The sequence below is a fragment of the Dendrobates tinctorius genome, unplaced genomic scaffold (assembly GCF_039654945.1).
Source record: "Dendrobates tinctorius isolate UK_male_01 unplaced genomic scaffold, ASM3965494v1 ptg000064l, whole genome shotgun sequence".
Taxonomy (NCBI): Eukaryota; Metazoa; Chordata; class Amphibia; order Anura; family Dendrobatidae; genus Dendrobates; species Dendrobates tinctorius.
In genome coordinates this window covers 54634353-54654243 of record NW_027361732.1, presented here as the reverse complement: position 1 = coordinate 54654243, position 19891 = coordinate 54634353, and the positions used below count along the sequence as shown (strand labels likewise).

At 45.0% G+C, this 19891-nt stretch overlaps 1 protein-coding gene across 4 annotated transcripts in view; it reads right to left on the bottom strand.

Annotated features, from left to right (window-relative positions):
• Positions 1-19891, bottom strand: part of NDFIP2 (Nedd4 family interacting protein 2) — a 154881-nt gene that overhangs the window by 95506 nt on the left and 39484 nt on the right. For 2 of the 4 annotated variants that reach the window (XM_073580439.1, XM_073580441.1), the window contains exons 3-4: positions 15953-16080; positions 2117-2176 (exon numbers count right to left, since the gene is read on the bottom strand). In XM_073580439.1, coding sequence (XP_073436540.1) covers positions 2117-2176; positions 15953-16080 — 188 coding nt within the window. The remainder of the gene's footprint in view (positions 1-2116; positions 2177-15952; positions 16081-19891) is intronic. The other 2 variants (XM_073580440.1, XM_073580442.1) reach the window with 1 other exon arrangement.

The window sequence follows — 19891 nt, the reverse complement described above, 5'->3', positions numbered from 1 at the left end:
GTCCTGAACCAGTTGTGAAAGGTAATTGTCTCTCATAGTTGTCAAAAACCTTTTACCTTTGCTGGAACTGCAGCTTTCAGTTCCCCAACATATTTCAGGGTAGTTGAAGTCCCCCATAATAATGACTTCTCCTTGAGTCGCCGCTTCATCTATTTGCTTGATGAGGATATTCTCCATTGCTTCTATTATTTTTGGAGACTTATAACAAACCCCTATCAGTAATTTATTATTTTTCCCCCTCCCCTTATCTCCACCCACAGGGACTCTACATTTTCATTAGATTCAAATATATTATCACGCAGGATGGGTTTTAAGGATGATTTTACATATAGACACCCCCCTTCGCCTATTTCCTTTCTTGAGCAAAGCTATGATATTTTCTCAACTTTCTGAACCCCTTTTGACAATCTAAGATTATTACTGCACTGGAGACCATTGCCCAGGAGGAAGGAGTGAAGCATCAAGTTTGCAGTACCGTAGGGCATAACAACCAAAGGGCTCTCTAGTCAGTACTAATGATGCTTGTCATGAAAAAGTTGAATAATACTGAGACTTCTGTAGTCATTAAAAGTGCAATTTGTTGGTGAATTTTGAAAAAACATTTACTAGACAAGTTATGTTGAGGAATTTAAAGGCAACCTGTCACCTTGGAAAACCTGCAGATTTCCTCCTGGGAGCCGCCAGCTTTCAGTTATAGGGGCGGTGCAGAAAGTGATTGCAGTCATCGCTCACTATACTGTAGGCACACCCCGGCACGATGATTGACAGCCGATACTGTAGCATATCTTTGGAGAGCTGTTGGTCAAAGTGTGAGGTATGCTCACAGCCGACACTCGCAGTATATGGAGCTGTGCGGAGATTACTTTAATCTCTCCCTGCATCAATCCTATTAAAGCCAGCGGCTACCAGGAGGAAATGAGTTAATTTCTTCTGGTAGCCATTTCCCTGCAGACTAACTCTTTATCTACCAGCAAATAGCATTGTCGAAGGTGAAGGGTTCCCTTTAAATTCTTCTAGTTTCCCAAACAGCAGAAAGTCAATTTGTACATTTTTTAATATGTAAATCTATTTATATAATTGCATTGTAATGTTTTAATTTCCTGTTCTGTCCAGATGTCACCATATCCCAGAATTCCAAGCGGAGGAAGTTCACCGACCGCCATATTGGGACACCCAAGTGATGGGTGCCTCAATATGGAAACTGCTGCTGGTACCAACCTATTACGCTGTACCACCATCAGAACACTGTCGCACCACACACAAACTCACGCAGCCTCTTGCGCGGTACCACTAGCGGAACACAGTCGCACTGATTGTTTTTAAGTAATATTTTATATGGGACAGCACATGAGGCAAGAACACAGCACTGGAAGGAGAGAGACAGCAGACAAGGGGGATAGCACATGGGATAGACAGATCAAAGAAGAGAGCACATTCGGGAGAAGTCAGCACATGGGGAAAGAGAGTGGATAGATGGGTGAGCACATGGGGGGGGGGGAGAGATTCTCAATGCTGCAAAGTCTGCCCACATCGTGCCATTACCGCCCTCCCGATGCGATAGCATCGGGCCTCCATCTAGTTTTGCTAATGTTACTCAAATACAATGAGGACTGCATAAGTGTATTTGTCTGTAGGCAAAGTCTCAGACCGGTGACACATCCGTCTATTCTCAGATCACGTTTTGTGATGTAAGGGTTTTTCCTTATCTTACTAATGACAAAAAGGAAGAATCAGGGCACTGCAAGATTTTCCAACTTATTAAAAAAATCTTCTTCTATAATATTGAGCTCTTGTCATTACCAAAAGAGCTACTCCTACACATCCAGATTCTCAGACTGACTGACACCAAACCCATTCATCATAATTTAAGACAAAACCACAACGCTTGCTTTTGATAGATAAGGATGAATTCTTTATACCATCCTAACAAGTCCTCTTGAAGGTAGAGATCTTAATAAGAGAAGAGAGCAGCAAGACAAAGGAAATAATTACCATGCAATAAGCTATGGAGGACAATTCATTATCCGAGCTTTTAATAACAACAGATGGAAACAGAGAGAACGTTCACATCTCAGCATGAAAGACATTGATATCAAAGTCTAAAATGGTTCCATACCTCTGAAGGATTGAGGAATATTTCATCAAACAGACTTCTAGACTCTCTAATTTGGCCGTGCTTAGCATGTAAAACAAAGACACAAGACAAAAGAACTGAAGCAGTTAGGTCATTGACCTAGAAGGAAGCAAACAGTTTACCAGTTTCTCAGCCTTCAGATGATTTCACATTATTATTACAGAAAACATGAAAATAAAGATAATGAGAAGTTATACCAAAGACTCAGAAAGTAAGGGTGTACATATTAATAAGATATGCTGAAGGGTCAATTACCTAATCAGACAGTAAGGAATTTGCACCATCTCCCAAGATACGCAACATTTCAGAAGCAAATGTCAGATAAAAACATTTCACTAACCACCAAAGGCAGAGAAATCTGTGACTTTAAGTTCTAACCAGCAGATATTGGATGGCAATGCTATTACTACGGGGGTTATACACCATGGAGTTATCAGTATGACTCAGTAGATGCCATTCAGGTACTAACATTTTCTATGGGCAGTCTACAGGGGATGACGTGATAGCCCGTAAAATGGCCATAAGAACTGATGGGGTTATTCATCTTATTTTTACGCCTGCTACTCTAGCGCTGCCTCTCTGCCGCTGCCCTCAGCCCTTTTTGACATGACTGCAGCTATACCATTACCCCTAGAGTTAATCACTGAGCTCAGCTGTGATGCCCAAGTAGAAGGAACAAGACCACCAAGCATTTGAGTTGGTGAAGAAAGAAACTCTTATTTATCTCAGGAAAAGTATAAGGGACTAATTTAATAAGCAATTAACATCCCTAATTTATTACTACCATCCCTCAGAACTAAAGGTGGTCATAGAGTTCAGATGAGGCCCAGCTGGGCCTGCCAAGTTCCGCAGTAGCAACCAACCATCAAGTACATTAGGTGACTTGCCAACGTTTGCTCAGCCTGTGTCAGAGGATATTTACATGCCTGATCCATATGTTCTACAGAGAGGACAACTAAAAACCTGAGCCGGACAATAAGCAAGTATATGTGCAAAGTGTAAGAGCACATTCACACTGTGGTCATTTCACAGACAAAACCCAACTCAAAACAAAAACGAAAAAACAAGACAAAATGAGCATAGACCCTACAACAAATAAGTGGTAATGATATAGGTAAATACCATAGGGTACATGGAGAAAGTTATTTTGATCAAAAAAACATAAAAGCCATCCAACTACGATAAGGTGTACCCAATGGGACGGTCCTAACCTGTCTAGTATTAAAACCTTACTTTTGTAACATATGACGTCAATGTGACTAATAGCGCTAACCAAGTACCCCATGTTATTCACATGTACTATTATTAGTCATTTACTTGTTGCAGGGTCTATGTTAATTTTTTTTCTTTTTCTTGGGTTTTGTCTACAGAGAGGAACTGCTATCAGTGATATCCAGCTCAGCAAAACTAGGTGTGCATATACATGGGCAATTAATCATGAAGCCAACACCTATGTAAGGTGTAAGGCAAGCTTAAAACTTACCCAAATCAGCCAAGTCTAGGAAGAGTCTCTGAATGTACTTGAGTTTTCAGAGAACCTTTCCTATGGGATCACGCTGGAACTACTGGATCATAAAATAACATTTCCAAGATGTGTGTGGTGTCCCCACTGTTATTCTCCCCTCACCCCATAAATTTACATCTAAGGCTGTGTGCACACGCTGCGGATTAGGTGCGGATTCTGTAAAATCTCCAGGTGAAACCGCAGGTCAAAATACCTGCGGTTTTACCTGCGGATTGCTCTGCGGTTTTTCATCTCCTCAATGGAGGAGATGGGAATCCGCAGAAAGAATTGACATGTCAATTCTTTCTGCAGATTGAAAACCGCAGATAATCCGTGCGGAAAATTCCGCACCATCTGCACTGCGGTTTTTGATTCCTATAGGGAATCATGGTACTGTACACCGCAGCAAAAACTGCTGCGGGTCCGCAGCGGCCAAAACCGCTGTGGAACCGCAGCAAAAACCGCAGCGTGTGCACACTGCCTAAATGTCAAATCAGGGAAAGTTGTTGGCAGCAATATGCAGATTAGGACTCCAGCATATTAATCTGATACCACACTGTTTATGTACATTTAATTTAGTATAGGTAGAATTTTATACCAAATTATCAAACATTATCGGACAATATTAAGCACATTAACCACCTTGTAATATATATATATATATATATATATATATATATATATATATATATATATATATATATATATATATATATATATATTAGCCCCACTCAAATAATTGAAAATATTATGTAATAACCAACGATGCCTGGTTTCCATATATCCAGGCCATCTGGAATAGATGGCTTGTGGCTGAACCATCAACTGTCAAACCGGTATCAGTTGTCATTCTGAAATTTCACTAGTTTCTACTGCAAATCAATGATCTGAATTTAAAAAAAGGCAAAATGTAATTTATTTTTTTTTAATTTGTTTCTTTAAAGGATCAAGAACTGATGTGAACCATCCCATAGCTAACCATGCAATCCTTTATGCATCAGTTTCATCCCAAAATAAAAAAAAGCCCGATCGACTGATCTTACGGAAGCCTGACCTAAGTCAGATTAAAAAGAAAAGGCAAAATGCAGCAATTTCTGATCTGGCTCCTCAAAAGGTCTGATGCAACAACTGTTGTCCGGAGGAAAGTTGGCCCTCTGATACTAAACTACGGGATCAGTAATTGCCAACCAGATAAGTGTTAAGACTAAAAAAAAAAAAATGTAAAAAATATATATATTTTTATTTTGTGATAAAAATGCACATTACATTTCAGAGCTATGCTGGATTACCAGGCTGTCCGGATTATCTACCATTTGATTGTGAGAATTTAGCCCTATGCGTGTGTGTAGAACATAATATAATGATGTATATGATTAGTAACGATTGTGTTCAGAGAGTAGATAACCAGAAAAAAGTGGTAAAAAGACAGAACAAAATCTACTTTGCGGCTTTCGTTTTGCATTGTAAAAGCGCTTAAGTACAGCAACTCATCAGACGCAGCTCTCTTTATCTCACTTGAGAGAAAACCATTTCATACTGTGTAATTGAGCCGGGCTGACAGACTGAGACTGTCTAGAACAACTCCCTATGTGCCGAAATGGGCTCATAGAAGAAGATAGCGCTAAGTACTGCTCTCACAAGGCATAAAACAACATTACCAGATAACAGCCTGAAGTAATGTGCTCTACAACCACAATCGAGTCGAGAGCTGCCGGAACAGAAGACGCACATAACAGGGGAACACCATCCCAGTGCCACTATCTATTGGGTACTTAGATCTGTCAAATTCATTACCGGGCCAGGAAACAAGGACGAGAAGAAGGAAGATTTAGGCATTCCAATTAAAACTTTTCTTACACTAAAACATAAAATCATTGTAGTGCTGCAGTTAAAGGGACGCTACATGCATTACAAACCAATTTATTAAAAGTTAATACAGGGATTAAATAAAGCAAAAAGGTATTTTTCCATGGATGGCTACACTTCGTCTTTACAGTAGTGTTCAAAATAACAGCAATGTGTTAAAAAAAAATGAGTTAATCACAAAATCTTTATACTAGTGTTTATTTCTATGCATTGGGAACATTGCACACTGTTTTCCAATTCAAAACCTGTAGAGAAATGTAGATGATTTTTAACTACTTTACAGAAAATAAAAAAAATGGGCTGTTCCAAAAAAATAGCAGTGTCTGCAATTTGTCTTTACAAACGCACAATATGGATTTTTATGGCTTTAGCATTCCTGTGAATCACTAACCTAATATTTAGTTATATACCCACAGTTTTTAGAACTGATTCACATCTATGTTGCATAGAGTTGACCAACTTCTCGCACTTGTCGCCTGTTATTCCAGCCCAGGACCCTTGGACTACATCCCACAAAACTTTGGCATTTGTTGGCTTTGCCTCAGAAACTGCATTTTTTATGTCACCCCAAGTGTTCTATCGGATTAAGGTCCGGGGATTGGGCTGGACACTCCATAACCACAATTTTGCTGGACTGGAACCAAGAGTTTGCTTGTTTACTGGTGTGTTTACGGTTGTTGTCTTGTTGAAACACCTTTTTCACGGGCATATCCTCTTCAGGGTAAGGCAATATGGCCTCCAAGTATTTTAGTATATGCAAACTGGTCCATGATCCCTGGTATGTGGTAAATAGGTCTGGCACCGTAGTAAGAGAAACATGCCCATATCATGATGCTTACACCACCATGCTTCACAGTCTTCAGACTGTACTGTGGCATGGATACAAAGTTTGGGGTCGTCTGACGAACTGTCTGTGGCGCTTGGACCCAAAAATAGGTATTAGACCTACCGGTAATGATGTTTCCAGGAGTCCATCCTGACAGCACTATGGAGGACGTCCTCCTCCTCCTTACAGGGACAGGAAAGCACACGAGAGGTTAAAAGGCCATGTCCCACCCCCTTTCCCCTCAGTGATTTGACAAGTACCACAAGGTGGATGATGCTAGTAACGGTTTAATGAAACAATCATATTACAGCATATGACATAACATAATACAACATAGTATAACATAACAGGGAGGGAACTACCCGTGCTGTCAGGATGGACTCCTGGAAACATCATTACCGGTAGGTCTAATACCTATTTTCCAGGACGTCCACCTGACAGCACTATGGAGAGTACCAAAGCACCTCCTCAGGGTGGGATTACTGCTTGGAGAACTTTTCTCCCGAATGCGGTTTGTTGGCCAGCTAACACATCTAGTTTGTAGTGTTTGCAGAATGTATTAAGACTAGCCCAGGTTGCCGCTCGACAAATTTGATCAACTGACGCCCCCGCCCGCTCGGCCCATGAGGCCGATACCGCCCTTGTAGAGTGGGCTTTTAAGGAATCAGGCGGGCTGGCGCCTTCAGCCTGGTAAGCGTCCGAGATTACTGAGGTAATCCAACGCGCTATGGACGCCTTAGAGGCCCTCTTCCCTTTATTCCTACCACCAAAGAGAACGAACAGGTTCGGGTCGATACGCCAACTATTGGTGGCCTCTAGGTATTCTATAACTGCGCGCCTCACGTCTAGCGAGTGGAGCCGCCGCTCCTTCTCATTTCGGGGATTATCGCAGAAAGAGGGTAACACTACCTCCTGGTTCAGATTTCTTGTAGAGGCTACCTTCGGGGTAAATGCCGGGTCTAACCTTAGGATTATACTATCCTCTCTTATCTGGAGGTATGGATCCTTAGTGGATAGGGCCTGGATCTCCCCTATTCTTTTGGCCGTGGTAATGGCTACTAGAAAGGCCGTTTTACGAGTGAGAGCAGGGATGGCTATCTTCTCACTAAGGGCGAAAGTGTCCGAGCAGAGGAACCGAAGTACCAGGCCCAGGTCCCATGGCGGGGTGAGCTGCCTAATCGTGGGGCGCAGGCGCTGTGTGGCTTTTATAAACCTTATCACCCAGGGATGTGCAGCTAACTGATAATCATAGAAGGCGCTCAAAGCTGAAACCTGGACTTTTAGAGTACTGGGCCTGAGGCCTTTATTAAAACCTGCCTGCAGGAACCCTAGTATGTTAGGGAGATCCGGGGTACCTGCCACGAGCCCGGACCTGCCACCCCCCAAACAGAATCTCCTCCATATCTTCCGATAAATTGCCGACGTCACCGGATTCCTGCTGGCCTGTAGGGTGGATATGACCTGCTCCGACAATCCTTTTGCCTTCAGGATGTCCCTCTCAGGATCCAAGCCGATAGATGGAGTCTTGCTGGGTCCGGGTGGTGGATCGGGCCCTGGTGGATGATGTTCTCCCACAAGGGCAGCTCGACTGGATCTTCTACTGCCATGGCTCCCAGAAGGGAAAACCAGCTTCTCCTCGGCCAGTATGGCACTATCAATATCACTCTTGCGTGGTCCTCGCGTATCTTTCTGAGCACTGCCGGTATGAGGGCCAGTGGTGGGAACGCATAAGAGAGGGATTCTCCCCAAGTCTGACTCAGGGCGTCTACGCCCTCTGGATGGTCCATCGGATTTAGGGAGTAGAATCTGGGAACCTTCGAGTTCTTGCGGCTTGCGAAGAGATCTATACTGGGGTTCCCCCAGCGCTGACAAAGCTGGTTGAAGATCTCCATGTTCAATTCCCACTCTGTCGGATGGATCTGTTGTCTGCTCAGGTAGTCCGCCACTTCGTTTTGGGAACCCTCTAGATGTACCGCGGTCACGGATCGAACTGTCCGTTCTGCCCACGTGAATATCTTTTCCGCCAGTGCCTGTAGTGGTTGATGCCTGGTTCCTCCTTGGTGTTTCAGGAATGCCACTGTCGTTGTATTGTCGGATAAAATGCGAACATGACGACTCTTTAGTACCGACCGGTTTCTCCGCAACGCTTCCCAGACCGCGAAGAGTTCCTTGAAATTGGAGGATCTGGCCTTGATGCTTGCTGGCCACTTCCCCTGGAAGATCTTCCCTTCTATGTGGGCTCCCCATCCCCACGCACTTGCGTCTGTGGTGACTACCACGTATGGAGAGGTTGTCCAATGCACGCCCACCTGAAGGTTCCTGGCCTGTAACCACCAGCGAAGGGACTCCTTTACTCGTCCTGAGAGTCTTAGGGGTTTGTCTAGCGACGCCTGACTCCTGTCCCACCTCGCGAGAATTTCTCTTTGTAACAACCGCGAGTGGAATTGGGCCCAACGGACACACTGGATGCAGGCCGTCATGAGGCCCAGGACCTCCATTGCTTCCCTTATGGAGCATTGACGCTTCAACAGACCTCTGGTTCTGGCCTGAATGGACTTCTGCTTCTGCTCGGGTAGCCAGGATATTCTGTCGGCTGAGTCTAGGAGGACTCCCAGGAATACCTTTCTGGTGTTTGGTGTGAGGTCCGACTTCTCCCAGTTGATCACCCAGCCCAGGAACTCCATCACAGTAGTTGTTCGGATCCTGTCTCGGATGAGCGCTTCTTTGGATCTTGCCACCAGTAAGAAGTCGTCCAGGTACGGCACAATCACAATACCCTGATCTCTCAGGTAGGCCACCACCTCTACCACCAGCTTTGTAAAGATCCTGGGAGCTGAGGCCAGCCCGAATGGAAGACCCTGGAACTGGAAATGGCAGGTCCGGGCTAGTGAACTGATCGCGAACCTTAGTAGGCTTTGGGATGAGGGATGAATAGGAACCTGATAATATGCCTTTTTTAGGTCTAGGGTGCACATAACTGCGTCCCTGTCTATCAGAGGAATTGCGGATCGGATTGATTCCATCCGGAACCTCCTGTATCTGACCCAAGCATTTAGTGGCTTCAGGTTTATGATGGTGCGGGCCTCGCCGGATTTCTTTGTAATTGCAAACAGGGAAGAGTAGTGACCTTTTCCTCTTTCTGATGGTGAAACTGGTATTATGACCCCTGAGTCTAACATGTCCTGAAGATCCGACCACATTGCGGAGTCCTCCTGGACGACAGTGGGGGCAATATATCTGTCGGGGGGAGGAGAATAGAGCTCTATCCTGTAACCTTCGCTGATGGTTCTGAGGACCCACTGATTGTTGGTGACTCGCGACCAGTTTGCTGCAAAGTGGCGAAGTCTCCCCCCAATGCCTATGGCGTCATTGTCTCCTCGACCTAGATGTCGATGCAAATGGGGGACCTCTGTTCTTCCCACTTTGGCTGAAGGAGCCTCTGTAGGAGCTTCTATTAGACCTCGCCCGGCCCCTAAACTCTGACTGTCCTCTGAAGAAGGAGCCTCTCCGAAAGGACTGGGACCGCCTGGGCTTTTCTTCCGGAAATCCCTTATTCTTATCAGACACCAGCTCAAGGATATTATCCAGGGCTGGACCAAACACCCTCAGACCCGAGAAAGGGATGGCACATAACTTGGCCTTAGAAGGGTTATCCCCCGACCAGGATCTAAGCCAGACTGCTCTCCGGGCCGCATTAGAGAGGGAGCTGTTTCTGGCCGCAAACCTAACTGATTCCGCCGACGTATCCGACAGGAACGCCGTGGCTGATTTCAAAAGAGGAAGAGATGCTAGTATCTCTGACCTCGGGGTCTTGTTGGTTAGGTTTTCCTCCAACTGCCCCAACCACAGGAACATAGACCTGGCCACCGAGGTGGCTGCTATGTTGGCTCTAATCCGGGCCGCCGACGTCTCCCATGTTCTTTTTAACAAGACGTCCGCCTTTCTATCCATTGGGTCTCGAAGACCGGATGAGTCCTCGGCTGGGATAGCCGATTTCTTCGTAACCTTGGCAACCGGGACGTCGATCTTAGGGACTTCTTCCCACGCCCGAGTTTCCTCGGGATCGAAGGGCAGTCTATTTTTAAAGCTTCGGGAGAGTGTCAACCGACGCTCTGCTTCCTTCCACTCCTCCTGGATCATTGCTTTGATGTGCTCGCTCACAGGGAACACCACCTGTTTGCGGGACACCAGTCCTCCAAACATTAAGTCCTGTCTGGACTGTGGCTTAGGGACTTCTTCCATCTGCATGGTATTTCTGACCGCGTGTACCAGCTCGTCCGTATCCTCCAGTCTGAATAGGTACTTTCTGTTCTGTTCCTGACTATCCCCCAGGATCTCGCCTTCTTCCTCCTGATCTGAGTTCCGGAAATCGGATTCCTCGCTAGGGCTCGCCTCTGATACTGGGACTGGTTCCCACCTCGGACGCTTGCGACCTGGCCCAGGGCTGGGGGATCGACGCCGGGACGTAGAGGCCTGAATCTCTTCCCTTATCAGCGACCTCATTTCGGAAAGCAGAGATGGCTGTTCCTCGCCTATGACTCTGGAGGTACAGGGACCGCATAGGGTCTTGCTATAGGTGTCTGGCAGCTTTACTCTGCACACCGGACATCTGACTGATTTGGCGGTGGCTTTCGCCGGGTCCTTCCCCGAGGGGGACTCAGCTGGGGTTCCCTTTTCCTGATAATATAAGGGGCACCTCATCAGATCTGGGCTGTGGGGACGGGTGGGGAGGGTGGTCTGCGCTATGCGCACTTACCCCTCCACCAGATGCAGTGTTGCCTTCCATTCCCTGGCGTCCGATGCAGTCACACAGCCTGGAACCACCTGTGACGACTCTGGAGAACGCTTTGGTCCAGGAGCGCGCGCGCCCTGGATTTGAAACCGGCGTCTGACGTCACCGGATGTGACGCTGGTAAGCCGCGCCTCCACTTCCTGCCGGGCATCTGCGCGCGACCGCGCTCGGCGCGTGCAGGGAGCCGTTCCTGCTATGGCTCCGGCCTCCACTGCCCAGCGTCGGCGACGTCCTGCGGGTACTCGGCCCGCCGCCCCACCTCTGTCGGTGCCCGCATGGCCAGCCGCCTGCGGGGAGCCGACCCGTCCTGGAGCCGAGAGCCCCCCCACCGGGAGGAACGGCTCCCTCCAGGAGCGCCGTCCTGCTCCTGGCCTTTGGAGCCGAGGGACTCCCGACCGGGAAGTTTCGGCCCCGGGACCTCTTGACAGGGGAAGGATTGGACCGGCCGCACGATCCCCTGGGTCCCTCCGGTAAGCTCTCGCGTGTCCCTCCGTGCAGGGACAGGAAAAACACTGAGGGAAAGGGGGTGGGACATGGCCTTTTAACCTCTCGTGTGCTTTCCTGTCCCTGTAAGGAGGAGGAGGACGTCCTCCATAGTGCTGTCAGGTGGACGTCCTGGAAAAGAACAATTTTATTTACTTCAGTCCACAAAATGATTCTCCATTTCTCTTTAGGTCAGTTGATGTGTTTTTTTTAGCAAATTGTAACTGTCACGGTTCTCACAGGTAACTTGAGACTGTCTTTGATCATCCTGGAGCTGATCATTGGCTGAGCCCTTTGCCATTCTGGCTATTCTTCCATCCATTCGAATAGTAGTCTTCCGCTTTCTTCCATGTCTTTCTGGTTTGGCTTTCCATTTTAAAGCATTGAGATCATTTTAGCGAACAGCCTATCATTGTCTGCACTTGTTTATAAGTTTTACCCTCTCCAATTAACTTTTTAATCAAAGTATGCTGTTCTTCTGAACAATGTCTCAAACGACCTATGTTTCTCAGGCTTTCAACGAGAAATGTATGTACAACATGTCCTGACTTCACCCTTAAATACGGGCCACTTGATTCACACCTGTTTCTTCACAGAATGATTGACCTCACTACTAGTGATGAGCCAGTATGCTCAGTACTCGAGATTTCCGAGCATGCTCGGGTGGTCTCCGAGTATTTTGGGCGTGCTCAGAGATTTAGTTTGTGTCGCCACAGCTGCATGATTTGCGGCTGCTAGCCAGCGTAAATACATGTGAGGATTGCCTGATTGTTACAAAATTCCCACGTTTTCATGCTGTCTAGCAGCCGCAAACTATGCAGCTGCGGCGACACAAATTAAATCTTCGAGCACATTTAAGTACTCGGGAGACCACCCGGGCATGTTCAGAAATCTTGAGTACCAAGCATACTTGCTCATCACTACTCACTAATTGATCTCCACACTGCTATTATTTTGAACACCCCCTTTCAATTAATTATTCTAATACACAGACTCAAAAACCTGCAGATCATGAATGCGGCGTCTGGTGGGTTTCTTATAATCTACTGCACCAACTGGAACATTGTGTGACATGTGGTAATATAATTTATATCAAAAACAGTAAATAATCTGGTCAGTCATACTGGACTATTATTTTGAACACTACTTTATATGTGCCTAGCTACATTTTTTTCAAGTTACTGCACTACTGTCAGTCAGGGCTGTGCAAAATATTAAGATGTCCAATTAAGAACAATGCTCCAGCTGATTATGTCACTGGGGTTACCTTTAATATGTTAAAGGGGAGAGATTTTTGAGTTGCCATTCAAGAGGATTGGTACACCAACATATCACATCCGCAGTTTACATGCGAAAAAATGAGTAATATTTGCAATTTACATGCTATTAAAAAAACGATACTGTGAAAAGCTCTGACATTTTGTCGTAAGTATAGCGCCATCTTGGTAGACACGGTGCTCACTGCTTGTGCACATGCTCAGTCTCCCCACAGTCAGTTTTCTGCATAGTGATTCTCAGTTCACTGCAGAGCAGCCACTAGAAATGGCAGCAGGGAAGAAAGCTTCCTCTATCGGCTGCTCTGCTGCGAACAGAAAGCAGCACTCAGCCCAATAGAAAGACTTGAACACCATGTTATAGTGCTTTACTGGATAGATATAGAGATAGATATAGATTTATATACAATTTTTTTTTTTACACCAAGTAAACTGCAAATACTTTTCACTTTCTTTGATGTATGCTGTGGATGTGATTTGTAATGGTGGGCCAAACCCTTTCATGGTGAGCATTTACAACTTTAAGGGGTTATCCAAGAATACAATAAAAATGGCCTCCATTACATAATTCAAACATAAGAAGTCATGTCTCAAGATGGGTTGCAGTCTGAAGAAGCACAGCTCCAGAGACCTGTGTCTCAACTGTCAGAAGACCAGTATCGTAAGCACACATACCGGAGCTGCTGGAGAAGTGTGCAACAGAAGAAATTTATTTCTTCTTCTCAGTTGACTGAGCACAAAGATTTTTTTTCTACAGCCCTCTGTGCTCAGTCAGCTGATGAGAAAATTTATTTCTTCTCCGGTCGCACACTTCTCCAGTAGATTCAATATGTGTGCTTATGATACTTGCCTTCTGACATCAGAGACACAGGTCTCGGGAGTGGAGTTGCTCAGACTGCAGCCCATCCTTATACGTGACTAGATCAGGCTGCCCTCTGAATAACGTAACGAGGGTCATTTTATTACATTCTTGGACAACCCTTTTAAAATAAAATTAGCTGGTAATATTGAACAAGTTCTAAAAGCGGCTATAGACAGTAGAACTAGATAAAACAAGAAGACAGTGTTCTCCAAGACTGCTGGAGGTTATAAAAAATCGTTTCTGTATTTTACGATTTCTGTATATAAGAGTATTTATATTTGGTCTATAACACTAGCGACCAAGAGTTTGTGGGCCTCCAGCCTATCTAATATATCTCCCATTGCTTCTCAACATGGCCAGCTGTACACTAGATGACAGCAGACATCAAGTGTCACAGTCATCATCCCTGCCAGTCCTATATCAATCTGCGCTATTTCAGCTATTATACAACATATGTATGCAAACCCTTCATGTGGTGTCTTATGTAATTTCATTCTAATTATGGCTTGTTTTTTTATTGGAAAGTACTTTTTCTGGGTGTGCCGGCTATAAGGAGTAGACATTACATAAGTACGGTACTTACAGCACACTTTACAGGCTGAGAGCAATAAACATTCATAATTTAGGTCTTAAATTAACTCTTACGCAGCCAAAAATAGATGAGCTTTAAAACATAGTTGGGAATAAGGAAAATTACATGGAAATTCTTGGTATAGACTTTTGGTTTATTATGATATTCTGGAAATTTCTTAATCCAATGTAACCCACAGGGAACGGCAGCCATTACAGATACTATATGGACAGGATGTCCCCTTTTTCTTCTAGGCTACTAGATGTGTGATGGCATGTTTGGTGAAAAAAAATCCACTGCTGATTTGGTCACAAAGTCACAGTAAACCTATGACAGAATCTGGAAGTGTTTTTTTTCCAGATTTCATTGTGTATTTGGCTGCTGATTTCACCCTGCTCCATTACAAAGCACTGGACAGGGAGTAATCTGCAATGAAATCTGAAGATGTAAAATCCGAATACAACATGTGAACAGGATTTTGTAAAGTGTCTTGGGAGTCAGGAATCCGCATCAGAAACCTGCAGCAAATCCCGAATGTGTGAACTTAGCTTAAATCTTCCAGTTGAAAATTGAGACTTTTTTCTAATTTATCATTACACTGCAGACTTGTCATTTTGGAGCTGGAATGTAAAGTTATATTCAGAATAGCATCATGACTGCCAAGAGTTATTGTAAGGGTGTGTGCACGCTTCGGATTCTGCTGCGGATCCGCAGCGGACTTGGCCCTGCGGATCTGCAGCAGTTTCTGCTGCATTGTACAGTACCTTTATTTTCTATGGAAAATGAAAACTGCTGTGCACATGCTGCGGATTTTTCCGCGTGGATTTACTGCCGTTTTAAATCCGCAGCATGTCACTTCTTTGTGCGGAATCCGCAGCGGTTTTACACCTGCTCCATTGTCCAGGTGTCAAACCGCAGGGGAAAACCGCAGGCTAATCCGCAGATAAACCGCAGGTCTTTTGACCTGCGGATTTTGCCAAATCCGGGCGGAAAAATCCGTAGCACAATCCGCAACGTGTGCACTTACCCTAATTATTACCATGACGAATCTGTCAACCATTGGATCTAAACAGTCACAGACAGACCCTACTCATAAAATCATCAGGGTTTTTGTAATTTTTTACATTACGAATAGCATGGATATATGCTCCAATACAAGTATTATAGAGCCTGGGGATCCATCAGCCGACACACAGAAGGAATGCATGCAAGAAGCAATGCAGCGCTGGATTAATCAGGCTCCCGCCCAATGTACGGAGAGGAAAGTCCAGTCTTTTATCCAGACTATCAATATCAACAAGAAACAAGTTTCACCGGGATCAACGGGGTTCTCTTATTCCTACAGAAAGAAGAAACACCACATACCACCCATGCACGGGGGACACTTGACAAACTCCCTGCGCTGGTCGATCTGCGGTGTTAGATCTGAATAAAACAAGCCTTTTGATGAACGTGAAGCCCATTTCTTAACAGAAGGGACGCATGTTGCATTGCAGTCCCACTCATTTCAACGTAGAGACTGCTCCTGCACCCACTAGTGCGGTGTCATCACAGGTTGTATTAGAAAAAAACATCAATGTATAATTAAGCGTTACAGGAAAAAATAATGTAAAATAAGCAACCAACAGAAAATTACTTACCCTCTGTGTGGCTTCAGCTGCGACAGCTGCCATGGCCGCAGCCTTAGCCTTCTCAGCCTCGTCATATGTTGGAAGAGTGGTCGCCACACTATAAGGAGGTGGCACAGGGTAGAATTCATTCTGTGCTTCTACCAAGGAAAAAGAAAGTGGAAAAATGTGTCATTTTACTACAAGCATAAGGTATCTATTATTAAAAGTAACAAGCGTATATTATAGCATTATCACCAGTGGTATTAATCGGTGAAAAACTGTCCAGTGGTGCCAAGACCTGCTATAGGAAAACATGGGGCTACACAGAAACTGCTGCACATCAGTAATGTGACCGTATGACATCTCAGTACTGAGGAGTACGGTATAGGTTGACAGGTAGCCCACTAATCACGGGTATAAAAAAAATGGAATATTTCACATTGCCAAGCTAAGAAACAATGTATTCAGTCTTCTAGAATCATTGTGCCCGCTAAACAAACCGTGCCATCTTCAGCCAGTGAATCAGCCTATTATCTGGTCTTCTTGGAAGAGACCAGCCAGAACTGAAGAGCCCTCTGTTCATGAACTAATAGGGAGGACATCCAGACAGCCATCCTAGAGCGGACAGTATTATTTGTGTCATCAGGCAGTGCGGGGCAGCCCACCGCTCCTAATAATGATTCTCAGACCAGGGCTCAGGACAAACAAGTGTTTACAGCCAGTGCTCAAAACTTCATATATTCTCATATAACCGATGTAGGTTTATTCTGTAGAATAAAGAAAATGTAGAAGAGCATCTGACACTCTCTAATGCAGGAAAGCTTTTGACTACATTTAAAAAAAAAAAAAACAAAGGGGAAGATCCAAAATATATTAATCTGGTGTTCACTGGGGTCAGGCCTGCCGAACATATGGCCCGTGGGCTGCATGCGGCTCGCCGGGAGATGTTGTGCCACCCACGGAGAACCAAGAGTCTTCAATTCCTACTTCTTTATGTTCCACTGTATTCACATCATTCAGAAGCATATACAGTTAAAACACTTTGGCGTCAGAGCACAGGAGCGCTCGTCGTCCCCTACCCCGATGTGCAGCAGTATGTCCTCATCACAATGCTGCTGTCACCAGCGTTGCAGAGAAGAAGCAAGGACGTAGCCTGAAACAGTAAGCGCTCCAGGACGAGCAGAATGCAGAGGGGTAGGGTCTGTGGGGTATGTGGGAATATTATGGATAGGAGCTGTGCAGAGAGGACATTACGGAGAGGAGAAGTGGGGAAACATTATGGAGACGGGCAATGTGGGCGAGGAAGTTACGAGAAGGGCAGTACTGTGGGACATTACCAAGAAGGGTAGAATGGGAGGAATACTATGGAGAAGGGGAGGGGGGATATTTTAGTGCAAGAAGCACAGTGAGGGACAAATATTTATTCAAGGGCACAGCATCAGAGATACTTAAAATTTTTAAGGGCACTGCCAAGGAAGTGCTGCTGAAGACGGAGAAGATGGAAGTATGCAGAGAGGAGCTCTGGGAATGAAATCACTTCACGGCGTCTGTACTACATGAGGAGACAGCACGGTGGCTCAGTGGTTAGTGTAGCATTGGGGTCAGGAGTCTGTCTGATCTCTCCATGTTTGCATGGGTTTCCTTTGGGTTCTCCAGTTTCCTCCCACGTTCCAAAGACATACTGATAGGGAATTTAGATTGTGAGCCCCAATGGGGACAGTGATAATGTTTGTAAAGCGCTGCGGATTATGATAGCGATATATAAGCAAAGCATAATAAATAAACAAGATAAAAGGGATGGGAACGACTTCAATAAGATACAATATAACTTATAAGTTATCTGAGTGTAAATGATTATTTGCGATACTGCCTGCGTCTCATTTATGCTGTGGTTCCTGTGTGGTCTGCAGTTTAACAATGACTTGTAGCAACAATTCCCAGTATCTCTTTATCATTGTTAAGGACATACTGGGAGTTGCAGGTTTACACGATACAAGCATATATGGGGCTGGCCTGAAACTGCAATTGATCACTGTACTGTTGTGAATTCCCTTGCTCGGACTTCTGAGCTGGAGCTCCCTCTGGTGGTTACTGGGAGTAGTGGAGCTGGTCAGTTTGATGGAAGTTTGCCACCTGACGACGATGATTGGGAATCTGGGATTATTGGCAGGGAGCATATAAGTGAGCAGGCTTCCCTTAGTGGTTGCTGGTGATTTCCTCCTTGTGCATTTTGAGCTCTTCAGTCTCCTGCCTGATCTGCATGGTTCAGTTAAGTGATTATTTTGCTAATCCTTTGCATCTAATCTGGTTGTGCTTTTTTTTGCTTTCTGCTTTGTTGCGAGGGTTCAGCGTACTCCCTGCTGGGGGCAGCGCTGGGCCCCGCTCCATATGTTACAGCTTGTGCTAGTTTGTTCAGTCCCCTGTTATATTAGTATCTTTTGCTTTGTTTCCAGTTCACAACAGAGTGCTGATCTAGCGGGGGTGAGGTCGTGTGGCCTCAGGTTTTTTGTATATAGGATGTGTTGGATTTTTTAGGGTTTTTGCGTGATTGCAGACAGTATCTTTTCTGTTATTCAATTCAAAGAAAGCCCAGATGAACGGCACCAAGGCTCTAATCCACCAGCAACAAGTCGAGGATCAATCACAGGCACACAGTGTGTAAAACACTGCTGGGAATAACGGTGCTCAGCATCAGAAAAAACATGATAAATTAGTAAAAGAAGGAAAAAGATGCGGCACTCACCCAGATTTGCAGTGCAGTGTTTCTTTATTCAACCATTAAAGGTCACACAATAAAGGACGGGCAGATAACATGAGGCATGCGGGGAAAAAGACGGACGACAGCCGTTTCGCGTACACAGACGCTTCAACAGGTCCAGGACAGGACCTGTTGAAGCGTCTGTGTACGCGAAACGGCTGTCGTCCGTCTTTTTCCCCGCATGCCTCATGTTATCTGCCCGTCCTTTATTGTGTGACCTTTAATGGTTGAATAAAGAAACACTGCACTGCAAATCTGGGTGAGTGCCGCATCTTTTTCCTTCTTTTACAAGTATCTTTTCTGTCCTATCTAGACAGTTTGGGCCCCATCATTTGCTCAGTCTATTTTCTGCCTGTGTTTGGGTTTCATCTTGTCTCACCAACAATATATGTTTGGGGGCTGTCTATTCCTTTGGGGATCTGCTCCGGGCCAGTTTAGATTTCACCTTTCTGGCTTTAGGCTTAGTTAGCTCTCCGGCTGTGCCTAGGAGTCTAGGGCATCGTAGGAACGCTCCACGGCTACTGCTAGTTGTGTTGTTAGAGGTCTGCAATCAGCTGAGCTACCAACCTCTCTTGTCTCCTGGTGGCTTAGCCTGTTCCTGCCATCCTCCTCGGTGACCCATTCATGACACTGTACTAAGCTTGGTGCTGTGTTCCTGTACTGACAGTGATTCTGGCACTGCTTTCCTGTACTAACAGTGGTTGTGATCATCATCCATAACGTGCTTCATGTTAAAACTGAAAAATCCTCAAAACTTAATTTTGAGGTTATGAGGAGAATTTGTTTGAACTTCTGCTCCAAAAACTCAGTGTAAGTTTGGGTGTTTTCACACTGATTTTTTGGAGCAGAAACGCCAAATCATTCTCCAATACTCAAAACTTTGCTCTGTTAATGTATTCATATAAATACGTCTTCATTTTTGCTTTGAGGCGCTTCAGATTGTCATACTAAACTAATGTGGCATTTGAACCAAAAAATGTTGTGCACCTCTGTTCTTGATGCCTGCCATTCTGGGTATTTAACAGAGAAATCAGAGCAAACACGTTACCATGTCTTTGCTGAAAACAGAGATGGAGATACAAGCCTTTCCCCTATAAACGTGGGCACATCTGGCAGATACATCAGCGAATGCAGTCAAAAACTGAAACGCAATTGAAAATATATATATATATTTTTTAATTCGCTTAAAGAGGACCTATTACTAGTAGAAA